We start from the raw sequence: 18,337 nt of genomic DNA on the forward strand, positions 1-18,337 counted from the left end.
TTAGGAAAATAAAAATGTTAATGGGTATTAATAAAGATATGGGTGAGAAACTTCTAAGACGCGAGGATCAAGACTTTTTTAATCTTAGTCGTTGATTAGAGACTTAATCTCAACCATTGATTCATCAACAGGAAAAGTATAAGAGAAGACTTGAGAGTCATTTGGAGACACACCGGGAAAATACTCAATAACCTGAAGGAAATCGATTCTCAAGGAGAAGGAGTTTGATTTCAGAGGGAGAGTTGCAGGGTGAAGGAAGAGGAGGGTATCAGCAGCAAACAGAGACTGAGGAGGAGGTGATGCAGGGCATTCGAGAGACAGCGCAGAGGGAAGAGCAGAGAGACAACACCATTAGAGACGCAATCCTCACACAGACTGACGCAGAGTGACACAGAAGTGGGTGAAGGGTCTCCAAGGTGTCAGAACTTCTCCAAGAAGAGGAGAAACTTTGTCTTAGGTGTTTCTCTCAAAAGTGTCTCAGTTTTTCTGTAGAATCATTCCTTGTAAAGTGGTTATTGTTGAAGATTAATAAATAAACCCTCATCTGCTGCACTGGTTTTCCCACATTGGGTTTTTTCGGGGACAATTGTCCAAAAAAACTTTGTTGATGTGATTGATTCTTGTGCTTGTATATCATTGTTATTTTCTCCATGTAATTATGTGATAACTGCAGTAGAATTTATTTTAATATTCACTGAAGGGTTTCGTAAATAACTTATTGTAAGAAATAAGTAGGTGTAATAAATCAGTTACTGCAGTAGAATTTCGTGTTAGAAATTTTCACATGATATTAGAGCAGAGATCGGGCAACGGAATTGAAGAATCTGCTATGAGTCAGAAGCATGATGTCGGGCCATCAACTCAGAGGGACTCACGCAGATCTCCAAAGAACGAAGAGAGCACGAAGATCATGGATCACGATTATTCTATGTTAGCTTCCAGACTGGAAGAAGAAGTCGCTTGCCTAGCAAGTTCTGCCTCCTCTGAGGTTTGGTATATAGATAGTGGAGCTTCCTGGCATATGACAGGAATACAAGAATGTTTTTCGAATTATCAGGAAGAAATGATGAATTTTCAGATCACCATAGGAAATAAGGCAAAATGTACCCCCGGAGGAAGAGGTATTGTAGTCTTTCAAATAGAAACAGGGGATCGGCTTCAAGCAACCAATGTGTTGCGTGTGCCAAGATTGAGGATGAACTTACTCTCTGTATCTCAGCTTCAAAATAAGGGCTATGACGTTTTCTTCATTAAGGAGAAAGTATATGTCAAACACCCAAGTTGGAAAAAGAAGGCCCAGATTGGAGTTAGAAATAATAGGATGTATAGATTACAGCTAGAATTTCCAATGGTGTTGAGAGGCAGCAGTGGGGAAAAAACTTTGAATGAACTATGGCATAGGAGGATGGGAGACTTACACCATGGGGCTGTAAGAATTCTCGAGAAAGCAGTATCAGGAGTTACAGAATTAAGTGTCGAACGAGATGATGTATGCAGAGGATGCGCACTAGGCAAGTATGCCAAGGCAGCATTTTCCAGAAGCAACAATAGGGCTATGAGTGTTCTGGGGTTGATACACTCAGATATCTGTGGACCCATGTCCACAAAAGCTCTTAGTGGTGCCGAATATTTCGTCGCCTTCATTGATGACCATTCCAGAAAGACTTGGATCTGCTTTCTAAAAACCAAGGATGAGGTTTTTGGTCGATTCAAAGAGTTCAAAGCTCTAGTTGAGAATCTAGCAGGGAAGAAGATAAAGATATTGCGCTCAGATAATGGTGGAGAATACACTGACAAGGACTTCACTGATTTTTGCGCAAGGGAAGGCATCAGAAGAGAGTGGACAACCCCCTATAATACAAAGAAGAATGGAGTAGCAAAAAGGAAGAACCAGACTATTGTTGAAACAGCCAGGGCAATGTTGTATGATCAGGATATGCCCAAGTCTCTATGGGCAGAAGCATGCAACACGATAGTGTATATCCAGAACAGGACTCACAGCAGATTAGGTAAGATTACTCCAGAGAGTGTCTTCACCAATAAGAAACCTGAGGTGAGTTGTTTCAGGATATTTGGGCATTTGGCATACTGCCATGTACCCGAAGAGAAGAGGAAGAAATTGGATCAGAATGCGGAGAAATGATATCTTGTAGGATATAGGGAGAATGATATATTCGACGAGATGTAAAGTTCATGGAGGACAAAGATTTCAGAAAGTCCCGAGAAATGGCTTCCGAAGAATAGTGAAAGGATGATCCATTGGTCCAACCACTTCGACCAACAGAAACTAGCACTAGTATTTCTCCTAAAGGAAAAACTCCAGAGGTGGAGCCTCAAGAAGTGGAGGAGCAGGTAGATATACCCACTACCAGTTGTAGAACGAGCCGAGAACTTCGACAGATACTACGAGATGCAGAGGATTTTGTCAGGGCGCCCAGGAGCGAGAAAAAGGAGCATAGATAGCCAGACAGATACCAAGCCTTGGTAGCTCAGGTTGTAGAACCGTCTAGTTTTTAGGAGGTCGTTCAGCATCAAGTATGGGTAGATGTTATGGTGGAGGAATACAGTTCCATAATGATCAATGATGTCTGGGAAGTGGTTCCTAGGCCTCAGGGCAGGTCAATTGTAGGGTCGAGATGGCTCTACAAAGTCAAATACGTTGCAGATCACCATGTAGAAAAATACAAAGCCAGGTTTGTTGCTAAGGGGTTTGCTCAGAAGGAAGGAATAGACTACGAAGAAACCTTTGCCCCAGTGGCCAGGTATACTTCTCTTAGATCATTGATATCCCTTGCAGCTCAGATGGGGTGGGAGATTCACCAAATGGATGTCAAGACAACGTTCTTGAACAAGGTGATAGAAGAAGAAGTATACATTGAACAACCAGATGGTTTTGAGACACATGAGAATAAATCTCATGTATGCAGATTGAAGAAAGCTTTGTATGGGCTTAAACAGGCACCTAGAGCATGGTATGGTTGAATTGATGGCTACTTGCAGAAGATGGGATTCAGCAAGAGCGACGCAAATCCTAACCTCTACTATTTGGTTGCAGAGAATGAGCCTCTAATCCTGGTTTTATATGTGGATGATCTCTTTTTGACAGGATCATCCAGGCTCATCAAAGATTGCAAGGAGAACCTAGCCACATAATTCGTCATGAAGGATTTGGGACAAATGCATTATTTCCTGGGGTTGGAAGTTTGGCAGCAGAAGGATGAAATTTTCCTTGGGCAAGGGAGATACGCTACAGAGATTTTGAAAAGGTTCAGAATGCAGGACTGTAGACCTATGGCTACTCCAATGATCACCAACTTGAAGAAGATTGATGCATCTGAAGATAAAGAAGTCGATCCCACCTTGTGCAGGCAGCTCATAGGGTCCCTAATGTATCTGGTCAATGCCAGGCCAAACATGTGTTACATTGTCAACACCCTTAGTCAGTTCATGGTAGAACCAAATAGGGCGCATTGGGTAGCAGCCAAGCATGTTCTCAGATTTATACGAGGAACAGTCGAGCATGGACTAATGTACACCCAAGGCAATGACATCAAGTTGAGTGGGTTCACTAACGCAGATTGGGCTGGAAGCTCAGTAGATCGGAAAAGTACCACTAGGTACTGTTTCAACATTGGATCAGGAATGACCTCCTGGTGTAGTAGGAAACAAAAATCTGTGGCTCTGAGCTCAGCTGAAGCTGAATATATGGCAGCTAGCATAGCTTCGTGTGAAGCCATATGGCTTAGGAAATTGCTTGTGAATCTATTCAGGAGAAAGATAGAAGCGACCAGTGTTTTGTGTGATAATCAGAGTTGCATCAAGATCTCTAAGAATACAATATTTCATGATCGATCGAACAACAAAGTTTGTTTACTTCAGGGAGAAGATGGGGATGGTGAAGAAGCCATTTTAGTAAGAAGCGGATAGTATAAGGAGTTGCAGTGCAACAGTTAGCAGTGGCAGTGCTATGGGAAGCATGATGCAACATATTTAGAGGGAGTTGCAATACAAATGTAGCAGTGACAGTTACAGTGTCATGGCCAGCAGTATAGGTTGCAACAGCGCAGTGGATGAGGGGCAGTAGGCTGAGCATCAACAACGCAGAGCACCGATGTCATGGATTAGTGTGATGCTCATGTTGGGAAGTATTGCTAGAGCGCATTCCTTGCTAAGAGGGAGTGTTGATTTTGGGTAGCATCAAATGTGGTCTAGCTCCGAAATTTTGTGGAGGGGTTAGAACACATGAGATTTCCAAGACCCAGAAATCGTTTGGAGAAATTCCTCCTGGATTAGGAGTTATTAAAATAACTAATATTTTTAATGGGTTCCTAAGTTTAAACTAGGAAAATAAAAATATTAATGGGTATTAATAAAGATATGGGTGAGGAGCTTCTAAGAGATGAGGATCAAGCCGGTTTTAATCTTAGTCATTGATTCATCATCAGGAAAAGTGTAAGAGAAGACTTGAAAGTCATTTGGAGGCACACTGGGCAAATACTCAGTAACCCGAAGGAAATCGATTCTCAAGAAAGAGTTCGATATCAGAGGGAGAGTTGTAGGGTGAAGGAAGAGGAGGTTATCAGCAGCAGTCAGAGATTGAGGAGGTGGTGACGTAGGGCATTCGAGAGAGAGCACAGAGGGAAGAGCAGGGAGACAACACCATTGGAGACGCGGCAAGCTGACGCAGAAGTGACACAGAAGTGGGTGAAGGGTCTCCAAGGTGTCAAAACTTCTCCAAGTAGAGGAGAAACTTTGTCTCGGGTGTTTCTCTCAAAAGTGTCTCAGTTTTTCTATAGAATCATTCCTTGTAAAGTGATTGTTGCTAAAGATTAATAAATAAACCCTCATCTGTTGCACCGGTTTTCCCACATTGGGTTTTTCCGGGGACAATTATCCAAAAACAACTATGTTGATGTGATTGATTCTTGTCCTTATATATCATTGTTATTTTCTCTATGTAATTATGTGATAACTGCAATAGAATTTATTTTAATGTTTACTGAAGGGTTTCGTAATAACTTATTGTAAGAAATAAGTAGGTGAAATAAATCAGTTACTGCAGTGGAATTTCATGTTACAAAGTTTCACAGTATTAACCATTATGCACCTAGCACTATACCCATTTCTTTGAGCAGTAGGACAAAGAATTATGTTTGTAGTTCTAGTTCTTGTATCTGGAATGGAAGCTTAAGACATTCTCCTATCTCTTCGAACTTTTGCCAGTAGAAACAATCATGGTCAAGTCCTTGATTGGGCATACACAAAGATTAAGTTGTTTAGCAAGATCAATGTTTTTACAATTATGAGTACTGCCAAAATCTACAAGTATATTGACATTTCTGCCTCTTACGATCCCTTTAGGCTTTAGGATTTTAGGGCATAATCTCCTCGTCATGTTTGTTGGTGGTGTTCTAATCTTAGTGTTCTTCCTTCTTAGAGATTGGGTTCTCTGCTTTCGAAGGTGTCGTGGAACATATTTTGCAGGATCTTGTTGTTTTTTATCTTTGAAGACTTGCTTTCTTCATCTTGATTTTATCGGACACATGGGATTGCAACGAATGATGCTTCATGTGATGTTTCCTCAGGATCAAAATCTGCATTGTGCATTATAGTAATTTCTTCATCAAGTTCATGTACTTCAACTTGCTTTCCATCGACTATTTTATAGTAACATAAGGACATGTCTTCACATTTATGTCATGGTGTCCAATTTTCTCTACACTTGTGACAATTCTTTTTCTTCTCTATCCTTTTCTCTGAATCACTACTTGAAGTATCTAACTCTTTCTCAACTTCATAGGTATATAATTTCTTGTTAAGTCATCTATGTCTTTATGTCCATTTGTCTCCACAATACCTACATTTGTTTGTCTTTATTTACCTGAGTATTGTTGTTGGTTTTCATCTTCCTTGAATGATGGCATGTTGAACATATGTTTTTGTTCAATAAGCCTTTGCAACATGTCTAGCTTCTTCGATAGTTAGTGGTTTGTTCATTTTATTTCTGCATGACTATAGTCTTTAAGTCCACATTTGTACATTTTAAGTAGTTGTTCATTAGTAAATCCTCTTTGTCATGTAGCCAATACTTCCCATTCGTGGATATATTCGCTTACAAACCCCTTTTGCTTGAGATGAACAAATTTGTTATAGACATCATCTTCTTCTTCGTTGTAGAATCTTTTTTAGCAAGGCATCCACAAAATTCTTCCAATGAAAAGAACGAGTGTCACATTTGTCAGACCACCATAAGAACCAATCATATGCTTATGCTTCCAAATTGTTGGATGTCATCATGATTTTCTCACGTTCACCTAATGGTGGGTTTGATTCGAAAATGGCTTCCATTTTATTAACCCAAACAATAGCGCCTTTATGGTCTTTACCATCGTATTTGGGTAGCTCCTTTTTAATCTGTTGATAGTCCTTTTCTGGTAATTTACTGTAGTATTGGCTACCTAGAAAGCATATCTCAAGCAAATCAATAGGTTCATGCACCTTTCTGTTTTCCGGGATGGATTTTGGTCCTTGAAAAGTTTGAACTGTTAGCATGTTAGTGATAGGGGCAGCCAATTCATGGGAGGCTTTTGGCAGGAGTTGTTTTGTCTGGGGGGGACTGAGCTCACACCTAACTCTAGATGTCATCCGCATACGGACATCCAGACTAAGATAGTGAATAAGTCGTTGGAGGGCTAATTAAGCAACTATGTGACAGGGCAGCAATGTGCGTGGGTGAAGTGGCCACATCTTGGAGAGTACTGCTAGAACACCACCTACCACATGTCCATAGGTATGTCACCTTTTTTTGCTTTGTATGGTTATGATGCACTAACCTTTGCTGCTATGTTGTAGGAAACATTGCCCCAGGTCCATTTCTGTGAGGAAATGAACGGAAATGCATACCGTATGGCTTGGAAATGAGTTGCCGGCCGTACTGGCACGTTTCATGCTAGGGAAACATGGCCAGTACGGGCCAAAAACGAGTTTCCATGCCGTACGACAGAGTTTCCACTTCATATTGCAATTTGTTTTTTGTTGTTTTTCGGTTCTAATTTTTTATTGGGTGAATAAAATATCTTGTGGATGCTTCTAGATGCCTCTCTCAAGTTATAAAAAGACTCTCACCTCATTCCCTCATCACACAATTCAGCAAGTCGTTTCTCTTGGAGACAGACAATTTTAGCAAAGGAGGAAAGAGGAAGAGAACAATGGTCTTTTGTCTTTATAGTTCTTGCAGCCTCATAGTCTTTATTGTACTTGCAGCCTCATATATAATCAAGGTTGAATTTGAGATTTGGATATATAACAAAGGTTGATTTTGGACATTCTGATATTGCTATTTTCATTATGTGATCATTTATGAGTAAATGTGATGTAAATTTAATCTTAATGTTTAAACTTTAAATGTAATAAATTATAATGTATCATGTATGCTTTATGGTTGCACATAACATTTCTTAAATGTCCTCAATTCTAATATATATATATATATATATATATATTGTGTTTCCCACGTTTCCAAAATTTGGGGGGCTAACATTTTGTACGCGTGCCTGTTTCGGAAACTTGTAATCATTTCCCCGTTTCGTGCAACTTAGCTTTACTAATATGGTTTTTGGAGATTTCTAGCCATACTGGCACGTTTCATGCTGGGGAAACGTGGCCAGTATGGCCAGAAACGAGTTTCCAAGTCGTATGACGGAGTTTCCACTTCATATTGCAATTTGTTTTTTGTTTTTTTTTTGTTTTTTGGTTCTAATTTTTTATTGGGCGAATAAAATATCTTGTGGATGCTTCTAGATGCCTCTCTCAAGTTATAAAAAGACTCTCGCCTCATTCCCTCATCACACAATTCAGCAAGTTGCTTCTCTTGGAGACAGACGATTTTAGCAAAGGAGAAAAGAGGAAGAGAGCAGTGGTCTTTTGTCTTTATAGTTCTTGCAGCGTCATAGTCTTTATTGTACTTGCAGCCTCATATATAATCAAGGTTGATTTTGGACATTCCAATATTGCTATTTTCATTATGCGATCATTTATGAGTAAATGTGATGTAAATTTAATCATAATTTTTAAACTTTAAATGTAATAAATTATAATGTATCATGTATGCTTTATGGTTGCACATAACATTTCTTAAATGTCCTCAATTCTAATATATATATATATATTGTGTTTCCCACGTTTCCAAAATTTGGGGGGCTGACGTTTCGTATGCATGCCCATTTCGGAAACTCGTACTTGTTTCCCCGTTTCGTGCAACTTAGCTTTACTGATATGGTTTTTGGAGATAGCAAGGCCCCGGGGGCCAAGAATTGGATACATGAGAGCTAGGATATCCTTAGAGCTCTCAAGAATAACCTGCAGACAACCCAAAACCAATAGAAGCTATATGCAGACAGGGGCAGAGTTGAGAGGCACTTTGAGGTTGGGGACTTAGTCTTTTTGAGACTCCAACCATACAGGCAATCCACACTGAAGCAGAAGGGCATAGAGAAACTCAAGCCACATTTTTATAGGCCTTACAGGGTGACCAGGCGAGTTAGGGAGGTAGCATATGAGTTGGAGCTCCCACCAGGGAGCAAGGTACACAACATATTCCATGTCTCTTTCCTGAAAAAGGCTTTGGGACAACAGGTTATAGTAGCTATAGAGTTGCCACCTATGGATGACGAGGGGCATTTGATCTTAGTTCCAGAGGCCATCTTGGGGACGAGAGAAAACTTTGAAGTAGGGTCATTAAGGAGTTTTTGGTTTGGTGGAAAGATTTGCCAAAGGAGGATGCCACATGGGAGGGAGAAAAAACACTGCAACACTAGGCATTACAATTTATTTATGACAATCAACATTTGGGAGGGGAGGACTATAATATTCCCTCTAATTAAAATTCTGCTAAGTGAGTTCTAAATTTTTGAAATTTTGATGATGGACAACTTTTGGGCATAAAACTTAGGAAAAGTGGGTGAGAAACATCAAATTAGTTTTTGTGAGAAGGGAAGCTCCAAAACATTAGAAAGAAGGAAAATTATTTTGATGATGGAATGTGGGGACCACCCCAAAGGATAAATTCAAACTCCATTGAGGAATTTGATTTGGAGGGAAGAGAGAGAGAGGGAGGTCAAATGGGAGGGCCCACAAGGAGAGAGAAGGGTAGCAAGGATAAATAGAAGAGGGGAGCTTCATTTTGGGGTCCTTTGCCAATTGGAAAGCTTAACCTTTGTTCGCTTGAGCCATTGAGCCAAGTCAATGAGTGTTGTTCAACTCAAGGGAATTTCTAGGTGGGAATTTCCACCTCTTCTTCAGTGAACCTTGAGTGTTACCCTAGGAAAGATATTGCTACAACTTGGAGTTGTTTCAGAGCTGAGTTTAGAGGCATTCGACCTGTTCTGCGTGCAGACTAGGCGTAATCAGTGTTTTAAAAGTCGGCCGGCTCGAAACCGACTCGGCCGAGTTGGTCCGAGCCGGTAAAAAAATTTGCGACTTGGCCGTCGAACCAGTTTGGTCGGCCGAGTTAAGACTGACCTAGCCGATTCATGGCATGACTTGGTCGGGTCAGTCTTAATTCGGACGACTCGGCCGAGTCCGTATCAACTCGGGCGGGTCACTTCATGCGGCTAGCAAACCCCAAAAACGCAATTTTTTATTTTTTTTTATGTTTTTTCTGAATGTGGGGGACTCCAAATGGTTTTATTAATTGGTTTTTGGTCTTTGGGGTCCATTCCCCTCTCCTAGTATTGATATGCTATTCAAATTTCATGGTAATGTTAAATTCTTAAAGTAAAAGTGACATTCTTCTTAATCTTAACATTAACATGAAATGACTCAGGATGTTTGAGAGTGGTTCTAGCCTCATTGGATTTCATATGGAGAAACTAGAATTTTAGATTTCATTCAAAATCCAGCAGACTTATCAGTTTTTCAGGATTGGGGGATTGCAATGTTTCCATTGAATTTTGTCATGTATTAGGGTATGGAACTCGTATTTAATCAAGAGCACCAATCCCTCTATTTACCTTGATGTTAGTGACATTGGTTGTCGAACTCCTTCGGGATTCACTCCCAAACTGGGAGCTTCTGAAAATGTCGCTTCCGCTCCCGTTTTCGCTCTCGCTCCCCGCTTTCGCTCCCTCTCCCAAGTAACACTAAGCCAGATAATGTTGGCAACTCTAGCAATAGCTAGTAGTAATGGTCATAGACTTTTGTTGTAGAGGCCATTTATAGCCTCCTCGGTAATGTGTTTTTGTTTTGATCTCTATATCATCATCGTGTATGTATTGGACAGTGCACTGGGTGCCATTTTGATATAATGGATATATTCATGAGCCTACTTTGATCATACGTTGTCTTCTATTTATATTCTAATGCTGTGTGTTTGGAAACATGAATGAAAATCTTTAAAATTATGTGTTTTTGTAAAAAATAAATATTTAATGTATTTTTTACAATGACCGAGTCATTGAAATCGAGCCGGTCGAGTCGATACCGAGTCGGAGTCGACCCTCGACCGAGTCGGAGTTTTAAAACATTGGGCGCAATAGAGGGAGGATGAATTGATTGGAGTAGTAGCTACAGTGCTTACTGGTTTCCGGGAATTCAGAGGGGCTTTGTTCAGTGATTTTACTGGAGACTTAAGGGGATTTGCAAGGCTAATTTTGGAGTGATCTATCAGGCCGAATTTTCCTTCTTCAGGGACTGCACAGAGGGTGACTGGTTGGGCCTACGCGATGATTTGGAGAGTTGAGTTGTTGTGGTGTTGTGGCAAAGAAATTGGAGATGGATTTGGTGGACTTCTGGAGGAGAATTTTGGGAGTTGGGAGCCCATTTTGCAGTGTCATTTCCAGGTGGTGCGAATTTCCAGCTAAAGGAGGAACTCACATTTTTTTAGGGGTCCCAGGGTTGGTTGGAAGGAGCCCAAACCCTTTCTGGGTTTTGTTGGCCTTGTGGAGATAATGCACCAACTAAAGTTTCAAAATTTTCTGAGCACATCTGAGGGAAGAATTCCCATTTCCTATCAGCCAGCTGTAGCAAAAAATTACTAGGTCAGTGTAGAAATCGGAGAGGATTTTTTCTAACACTTGGGCATCATTATTATCACCTGGTTTTTTCCTTGCTTGCTATAACAAGCCTAGGTTCCTCTATTCCTATCTATTTGTACTCCATTCTGCTCAGAGTAATAAAATGGCTCAGTATTTTGGTGCAATTTCTGCCATAATATGATATTGTGTGTGTATTGGAATCTTTGGTTGCATGTCCACATTTTTGCTTCTGTTATCACTTACTATTTCCATGAGGAATATTACATCCTTTTAGCAAGGAAGGTACTTTTAGAAGAACCACTTGGAACTAGCTTACCCTCTGGTTGTGCAACATCCCAAGCCTCATTCTACATCTTGTAACTCAAAGTGCTATGTCTCTATAGCACTATTGCCAAACTCTTGATTGGTACAATCTCGTTCTCTCCATCAAAGGGTTGACCTCTGCCAATCCTACTAGAAAACCTTCATACATTCTGTACGGTCTCAGCTAGTGGCCCTCTCGACTACTACCATCTTTGTTGACTTGTGCTTGTCACGACAAATCCCTAGCACCTTGCATCTCACAATTATTTGATCAAGCCCAATGTAGCATTCTTCCCACAACATGATCCTCGTGTGAATGATCTACTCCATGTCTCACTAGGCTTGCTGATCCTAGCCTTCATAGCCCATATAGGTAGTCTTCCATACTTAGCCACCTCTCTTGGCATGGGTCTTCAAAATATTGTTGTTATTTGCAACATTTCCTACAACTCCATCTTAGAGTTGTCACCAGTGCAAATATCAAATCCAACTTCCTTTCTCAGAGACCAGGCTCTGATACCATTTTATAATTTTTGGGCACTAGACTCTGTGCACACACACACCATTTCTGGGAAGAGTCTCAAATTAACTTTAACCTAGCTAATTAACTGAAACACATTGGTGTGCCTAACCAAAAATAAACTATGCACAACAAAACTCACAAAACCAGAAATCAGATCATACATAGTAAACACATTACACAAATTTTTCCCAATCAATAGTTCTTCATTAAATTCTTCTCAAAACCTACTCGGGCTCCTTATTGGGATAATGGCCCTCGAGAAAATTACATATACAACAATTACCCTAAATTTGATCCAGAGGATCAAGCCCTAGATCCGTCCTTGTTCTGGCTAATCTGAATCTCCTTTGTTGTTTTGTGCTCTTTCCTCGAACCTGGCACATCTGAGTTTCTCACTCACAACAAACTTGCAATATTACTCATGCATATCTCTTACTTGAGAGAATCTCACTCTCAATGTCTTGTGTCTCTACATGTCTTTGTGCTCTGCTCGACGCTCTCAGCCTTTACTCAACCCTGCTTGGCCCTCTCAACTCTCTCAACCCTTCTTAGCTCTCTCAGCCCTGCTCAACCCTCTCGTCCTTGCTTGACCCTCTTGACCCTCTCGACCCTACTTGGCCCTTTGAATCTCGCCTGACCCTCTCGATCATGCCTGGCCCTCTCACTCTTGCTCACGAAGCCACAAGAACAAATCACTTACCCTTTTACTTATACTTTTCCAAAGGATGCAGTACCATGGGTCTATACCATGGGTAATAACATAGGTCATCATACTAACATGGGTGATACCTGTGAAAATTCCTTGAATTGCAGCAATTGGAAATTATTTTCTTAACTTTAACAATTTATATGTCTTCTATTAAATTATTAACAACAAATAGCGAATAATTTACACTGCATTTCTCTACAATAAAATTACAATGCAAAAATATAAAATATGGAACTAAGAAATAGATGTGCACACACAAAAATAGACATCGTTATTTTTGGACAAATGTCCTTGAAAACAACCTGATGGGAAAACCAGTGCAGCAAATGAGGGTTTTGTTCATATGCAACAGAAGTAGAGATTTACAGCTACTAGCCTTCCTGGTTTAGCTCTGACAATTTATCTCAATTGGAAATATACTGGGAAAACCCTTTTCCCTCACAGCAACTCGATCTAGCCCTCTCTAGGCAACTAGCACCTCCTTGGCAATTTGCACTACCAGATTGGGTGTATGCATTATTGCCTCTAGAAAATTCATTTTGCCCTGGAACCACCTCTGGGTGAGTTGTCCTACCTCCCTCTGCCTCTGGAAACAATTCGCTCTGCTTCCCGGGACTAGATCTGGGGACTAGCAATTGAATCGATGCTCCTTCTGGCAACTCGCACTGGGAATTTGGCTAACTCGCACTGCAGAATGCAGCCTCCTCTACTGGATAATTTTGCCTCCTATCATGACCTTGGACCACTAGAAAACCTCCTGAGAATTTCTCCAGAAATTCTCACTGTTTCTCCCTCTCTTCAATGTTCTCCCCTAGCTTCAATTTCTCCCTTGCTAAATGTTGCAAACTGGGTGGTCGAACTGCACTTGGATCTCCAATGGCTATCTCAACCCTCTAACCATTTCGGTCCTTCCTTCTCACATGAACACTTACACCTACAAAGAAGTATCTACCTGAGCTACAAACTCTAACACTCCTTCTTAGCGAGGAAGGTACTTTTGGAAGAACCACCTAGAACTAGCCTACCCTTTGTTTCTTGCACAACATCTCAAACCTCATTCTCCCTCTTGTATCTCCTAGTGCTAGGTCTCTCTAGCACTACTGCCAAACCCTCGACTAGTACAATCTCCCTCTCTCCCTCTAAGGGTTGAACTCAACCATTCCTACTAGAAAACCTTTGTACATTCCTGTATGGTCTCAGCTAGTAGCCCTCTCGGCTACTACCAACTCTATCGGCTTGTTCTTGTCAGGGAAAATCCCTTGCCCATTACATCCCATAGTTATTTGATCAAGCCGAATGTAGCATTCTTCCCATGACACAATCTTCATGTGAATGATCTACTCCATGTCTCACTAGGCTTTGCTAATTTTGGCCTTCATAGCCCATAAAAGCAGTCTGCCATACTTAGCCACCTCTCTTGGCATAGGTCTTCAAAACATTATTACTACTTGCAACAATTCCTACAACTTCCTCTTAGAGTTGTCACCTATGCAAATCTCAGATCCAAATGCCTTTTTTAGAGACTAGGCTTTGATACCATGTTAGAATTTTTAGGCACTAGACTCAGTGCACACACACACACACACACACCAAATTTGGGAACAATCTCAAATTAACTTTAACCCAGCTAATTAATTAAAACACAATAATGTGCCTAATCAAAAACAAAGTATGCACAACGAAACATACAAAACCAGTGATTAGATCATGCACGGTAAATACATTACACACAAATTTTTCCCAGTCAACAGTTCTTCATTAAATTCTTCTCAAAACCTACTCGAACTCCTTATTGGGATAATGGCCCTTGAGGAAATTACATATACAAAAATTAACCTGGATTTGATCCAGTGGTTCAATGTCCTCGATTCATCCTTGATTTAGCTGATCTGGATCTCCTTTGTTACTTTGTGCTCTTTCCTTAGACCTGGCACAACTAAGTATCTTGCCCCATGCAGATCTTTTTCTTACTTGAGAGAATCTTTGGCACAATGTCTTGTGCCCCTGCACATTTGCGTGCTCTACTCGGCCCTCTCAACCCTCTTAGACCTTCCTTCTCGACCCTCTCAACCCTCTTAGCCCTTCCAAACCCTCTCAACCCTACTCGGTCCTCTCAGCCTTGCTTGGCCCTCTTGACTCTCTCGGTCATGCTCGGCCCTCTTGATCCTGCTTGGCCCTGCTTGCCAAGCCATGAGAACAAATCACTCATCCTTGTACTTATACTTTTTCAAAGGGTGCAATACCATGGGTCTATGGGTGCAAAGCCCCATCACTTAGCCCACTTGCCCCACACGTGAGAATACTCCCAATCCTACCCAAAACATCAACACTTTGGATGGGTATTATGTGGGCCAAGTAACATCTCTACTTTGTCAATCCATAGAGTACTCCCTTATGTATGACTTGATGGATGAGTTGCATGGATTAAAATGTCATGCATGCCATCCTTGGAGGAGTATCTTGCACATATGTTAAAGGCATAGTCTTATGTTATTGTTTGATGAGGGGCCACCCCCTTTCATCATGGAATTAGTTGGGCATTGATAACATTCCATAGGTTTTCTTCATAGATTTGATGCCTTGTTTCATGGATCTACTTGCCTAGCACTTGATTTGAGGAAGTCATCCATCACAAGGCAACATTGAACAACTATTCATGGCTTGAGGAGGACATTTCACATTGGAGGATATCTAGGAGGTTCCAAACCCTATATCTAGGGTTTCATTGCATATCTGAAGTGTCCAGCTTCAAGAGTAGTAATATTTTGACAGATCCCCAAATTTCCACCAAATCAATGCCATTAGATGTAGATTGGCTACAACATTCGATAAGTGTGGCAGTAAGAGGAATTTCTACAAATAATGATGTAGTTGTAGTGTTTCTAGAATTGCCACAAAGGACCATTTCGAGTATCGCATACCAATTGAGGTTATTGTTTGCACATTTATTGAGGATCTATTAATCAAGCAACTTCTCTTGGAGGATTTTATGGAGGAGATGAGAATATAATATGGTCTTATTCCTTCTGTGATGAAAATTTCCTACCTTCATGGAGCATTCTTTATTATAGATTTGTACATGTGGCTTGACCATCCCTATTTTACGTGTTTTTGTGATGTTAATTGGAGGATATTTACTCCTCCCTACAATAGATCTAGGGTTTGGGTAGTGGATATTATTATTTTATTCTAGAAGAAAATAGAGATCAAATCTATATAAGGGTTTTTTTCTCTTCATTATTTCTCATGATTGGCTTTTTGGAATTTCCCTTCCTCGAAGCTTAATGGATATATTTTTCTTGGAGCTTATTTGATGTATAAGGTTTCCTTCCTATCAATGTGAGGGTTATTGTTTTAACGCCTTTTATTGTTGCTTATGATTATAGAGTCGCTAGTACTTGCTATTCATCGGTCATTGTTGAAGGGTACACCTATCATGTTGGAAGGGTTTTGTGAGAGGAGTTTCTCCCTCTTTGACCCTTTGTTGTCTTTTCTATGAAATCTTATCTTGCATCTTACATCTACATGAGTGGTTTCTCGGCTAATACTCCATGGTAGGGTGCATCTCATTAGTGAAATTTAGATGTGGCACTTTAAGACCCACCTAGTATTGCTTTACTTTCATTTTTAGCAATGCCAAGTTTTTTTTTTTGTGGCATGCATATGTGGCCCTTGTAGTGCTAACCCTTTATTGGACTTACTCTCTAGAATTGGCTTCTTGATTCCATTCACCCTTATTTTTATAGGCATTGATATCTTGATCCTTCGATCATTCTTTTACCTTTATACTATAGAAAATGTTGTTTTGCTAGGGCTATCTCTTCACATCACCTTTGAACTTCATTTTTATAACTTTAGTAGTCTTGAATTGCTAGGTATATCCCCCTTGAGTTGGAGAAGAGCCAACCTAAAATGAGAGGATAAGTCACTCATATGATAGTGGTAGCCATTCAAGTAGTTCCTTAGCAGGGCTGTACCTTGGGATTGGGGCTTTTATGTTGTTGTGGTAACATTACCTACAGCTTGAACCCTTATGGATGATACATAAATACTTCTTCCTTTGAATCTCCATTGAGAAAATAACATTTTACGATAAGTCTTCCAACAACAAAATGTTACCATTGTTGTTCAACAATTTGATAGTGACCAAGCTTGTTGTTGGCATGAATGTTTCCTTATAATCGACTATCTCATGCCAAGCAGAGCCCTTTACAACTACCATTGTCATGTTTTTGTCCAGCAAATTGTTTTCATTATATTATCTTGTGAACCCATCTGTAGCCATTAGCTTTCTTATCTAGAGCTGTATCTTCCAACACCCAAGTGTTGTTTTACATAAGTGCATCATACTAAGATTTCATGCCCCTTTATTTCATGATGCCCTTTGGCTTTATCATTATTCTAAGGGTCAAAAGTATTACAAACCATGGACATCAATGCAAAAAATTAACATGTCCATCTTGCCTACGTTTCCTCAATTGTCTACTCTTTATCGGTGAATAATCTCATCTAAAATTATATCGCTGAATTCCAGCAAAAGAAGCAAATATTCTCATCTGAAATTATATCGATGAATTAGCCGTTTACAACTACCATTGTTATGTTTTTGTAAGGTAATTTGTTTGCATTATATTATCTTGTGAACCCATTTGTAGCCATTAGCTTTCTTATCCAGAGCCATATCTTCTAACACCCTAGTGTTGTTTTACATAATTGCATCATACTAAGATGTCACGCCCCTTTATCTCATGATGCAAAATTAGCATCTATCATAGACATGAATACAAAATTAACATGTCCATCTTGCCTACATTTCCTCAATTGTCTATTCTATATCACTGAATAATCTCATCCAAAATTATATCACTGAATTCCGGGAAAAAAACAAAACGTAGATGTCTTAGATAACGCCGTTAGAAATTACACTTTCTAGCTAATGCATTTAAAGTAATCAAATTGACCAGTACATCTTTGTCAATGTTATCCATCTATTTCTTATTTCCTTGTATTTCAAACTGTTTTTGTTGATTTGTAGGAGATGAAGAAGACTGGAATGGGTTGTTAATAACTGGACTAACGTATGGTGGAGGAACGGTTACAGATGAAGAGCTTAATGATGTCATTCAAAAACGAATAGAGCGAACTTTGATGCGTACTGTAAGATATTTTCCCGTGTCTATTTTTTTGGAATTTTTCATCAATTTTTTAATGGCAACAAAGAAGTTTGGATTTATTTCTTAAATTATAGTGGAAATTGGATTATTATATCAACTGAAAGAATCTCATTTGCAGGTAAGTGGATCATATCAACAAAGGGTTCTTTGTGAGTATTTGAAAGGGATACAATCAAGAGCTCAAGGTTTAGTACAGGCATTTCAAAAGGGACAAACATCTTAAAAGCAATTTTTAAATAATAAGTAATGAACATTTTTTTACTAATTTCATCAACAATAATATGTAAATCCAATTGAATTGAGTTATGATAGGTTTTCCCACATTTTGGGAAAAAAAAAAGCAATATATTTATATGTCAATCAATAGAATGTCTTCAAGGTTAATGACAACATAGAGCGGTAAGGTATGGATGATGTATTTTTAATTAACAATTATTAAAACGTGGCTAAGCATCTTATGAGAAGAACAATACAATAAAATTAAAAGTTGACAAGCATGGTGGAAGAACAAACGAAAGTAAAATTTTGAGGTAATTGCTTTGTAATGTATTACAATCATTAAATTAATTCGTAAATAAAAAGCATGTTTTTTAAG

At 39.6% G+C, this 18,337-nt stretch overlaps 1 protein-coding gene across 2 annotated transcripts in view; it reads left to right on the forward strand.

Moving 5' to 3' along the window:
- The window catches only part of LOC149204295 (uncharacterized), a 453,795-nt gene extending 435,707 nt beyond the window's left edge, over window positions 1-18,088 (forward strand). For both annotated transcript variants that reach the window (XM_089394680.1, XM_089394679.1), the window contains 2 exons: window positions 17,604-17,725; window positions 17,861-18,088. In XM_089394680.1, the coding sequence (XP_089250806.1) occupies window positions 17,604-17,725; window positions 17,861-17,965 (227 nt within the window). In that variant the 3' untranslated portion in view covers window positions 17,966-18,088. The remainder of the gene's footprint in view (window positions 1-17,603; window positions 17,726-17,860) is intronic.
- The last annotated feature ends 249 nt before the right edge of the window (window positions 18,089-18,337 follow it).

The sequence above is a fragment of the Pinus tabuliformis genome, chromosome 1_2 (assembly GCF_031772625.1).
Source record: "Pinus tabuliformis cultivar Carrire ecotype Pingquan chromosome 1_2, CPIR1, whole genome shotgun sequence".
In the NCBI taxonomy this organism is placed as follows: Eukaryota; Viridiplantae; Streptophyta; class Pinopsida; order Pinales; family Pinaceae; genus Pinus; species Pinus tabuliformis.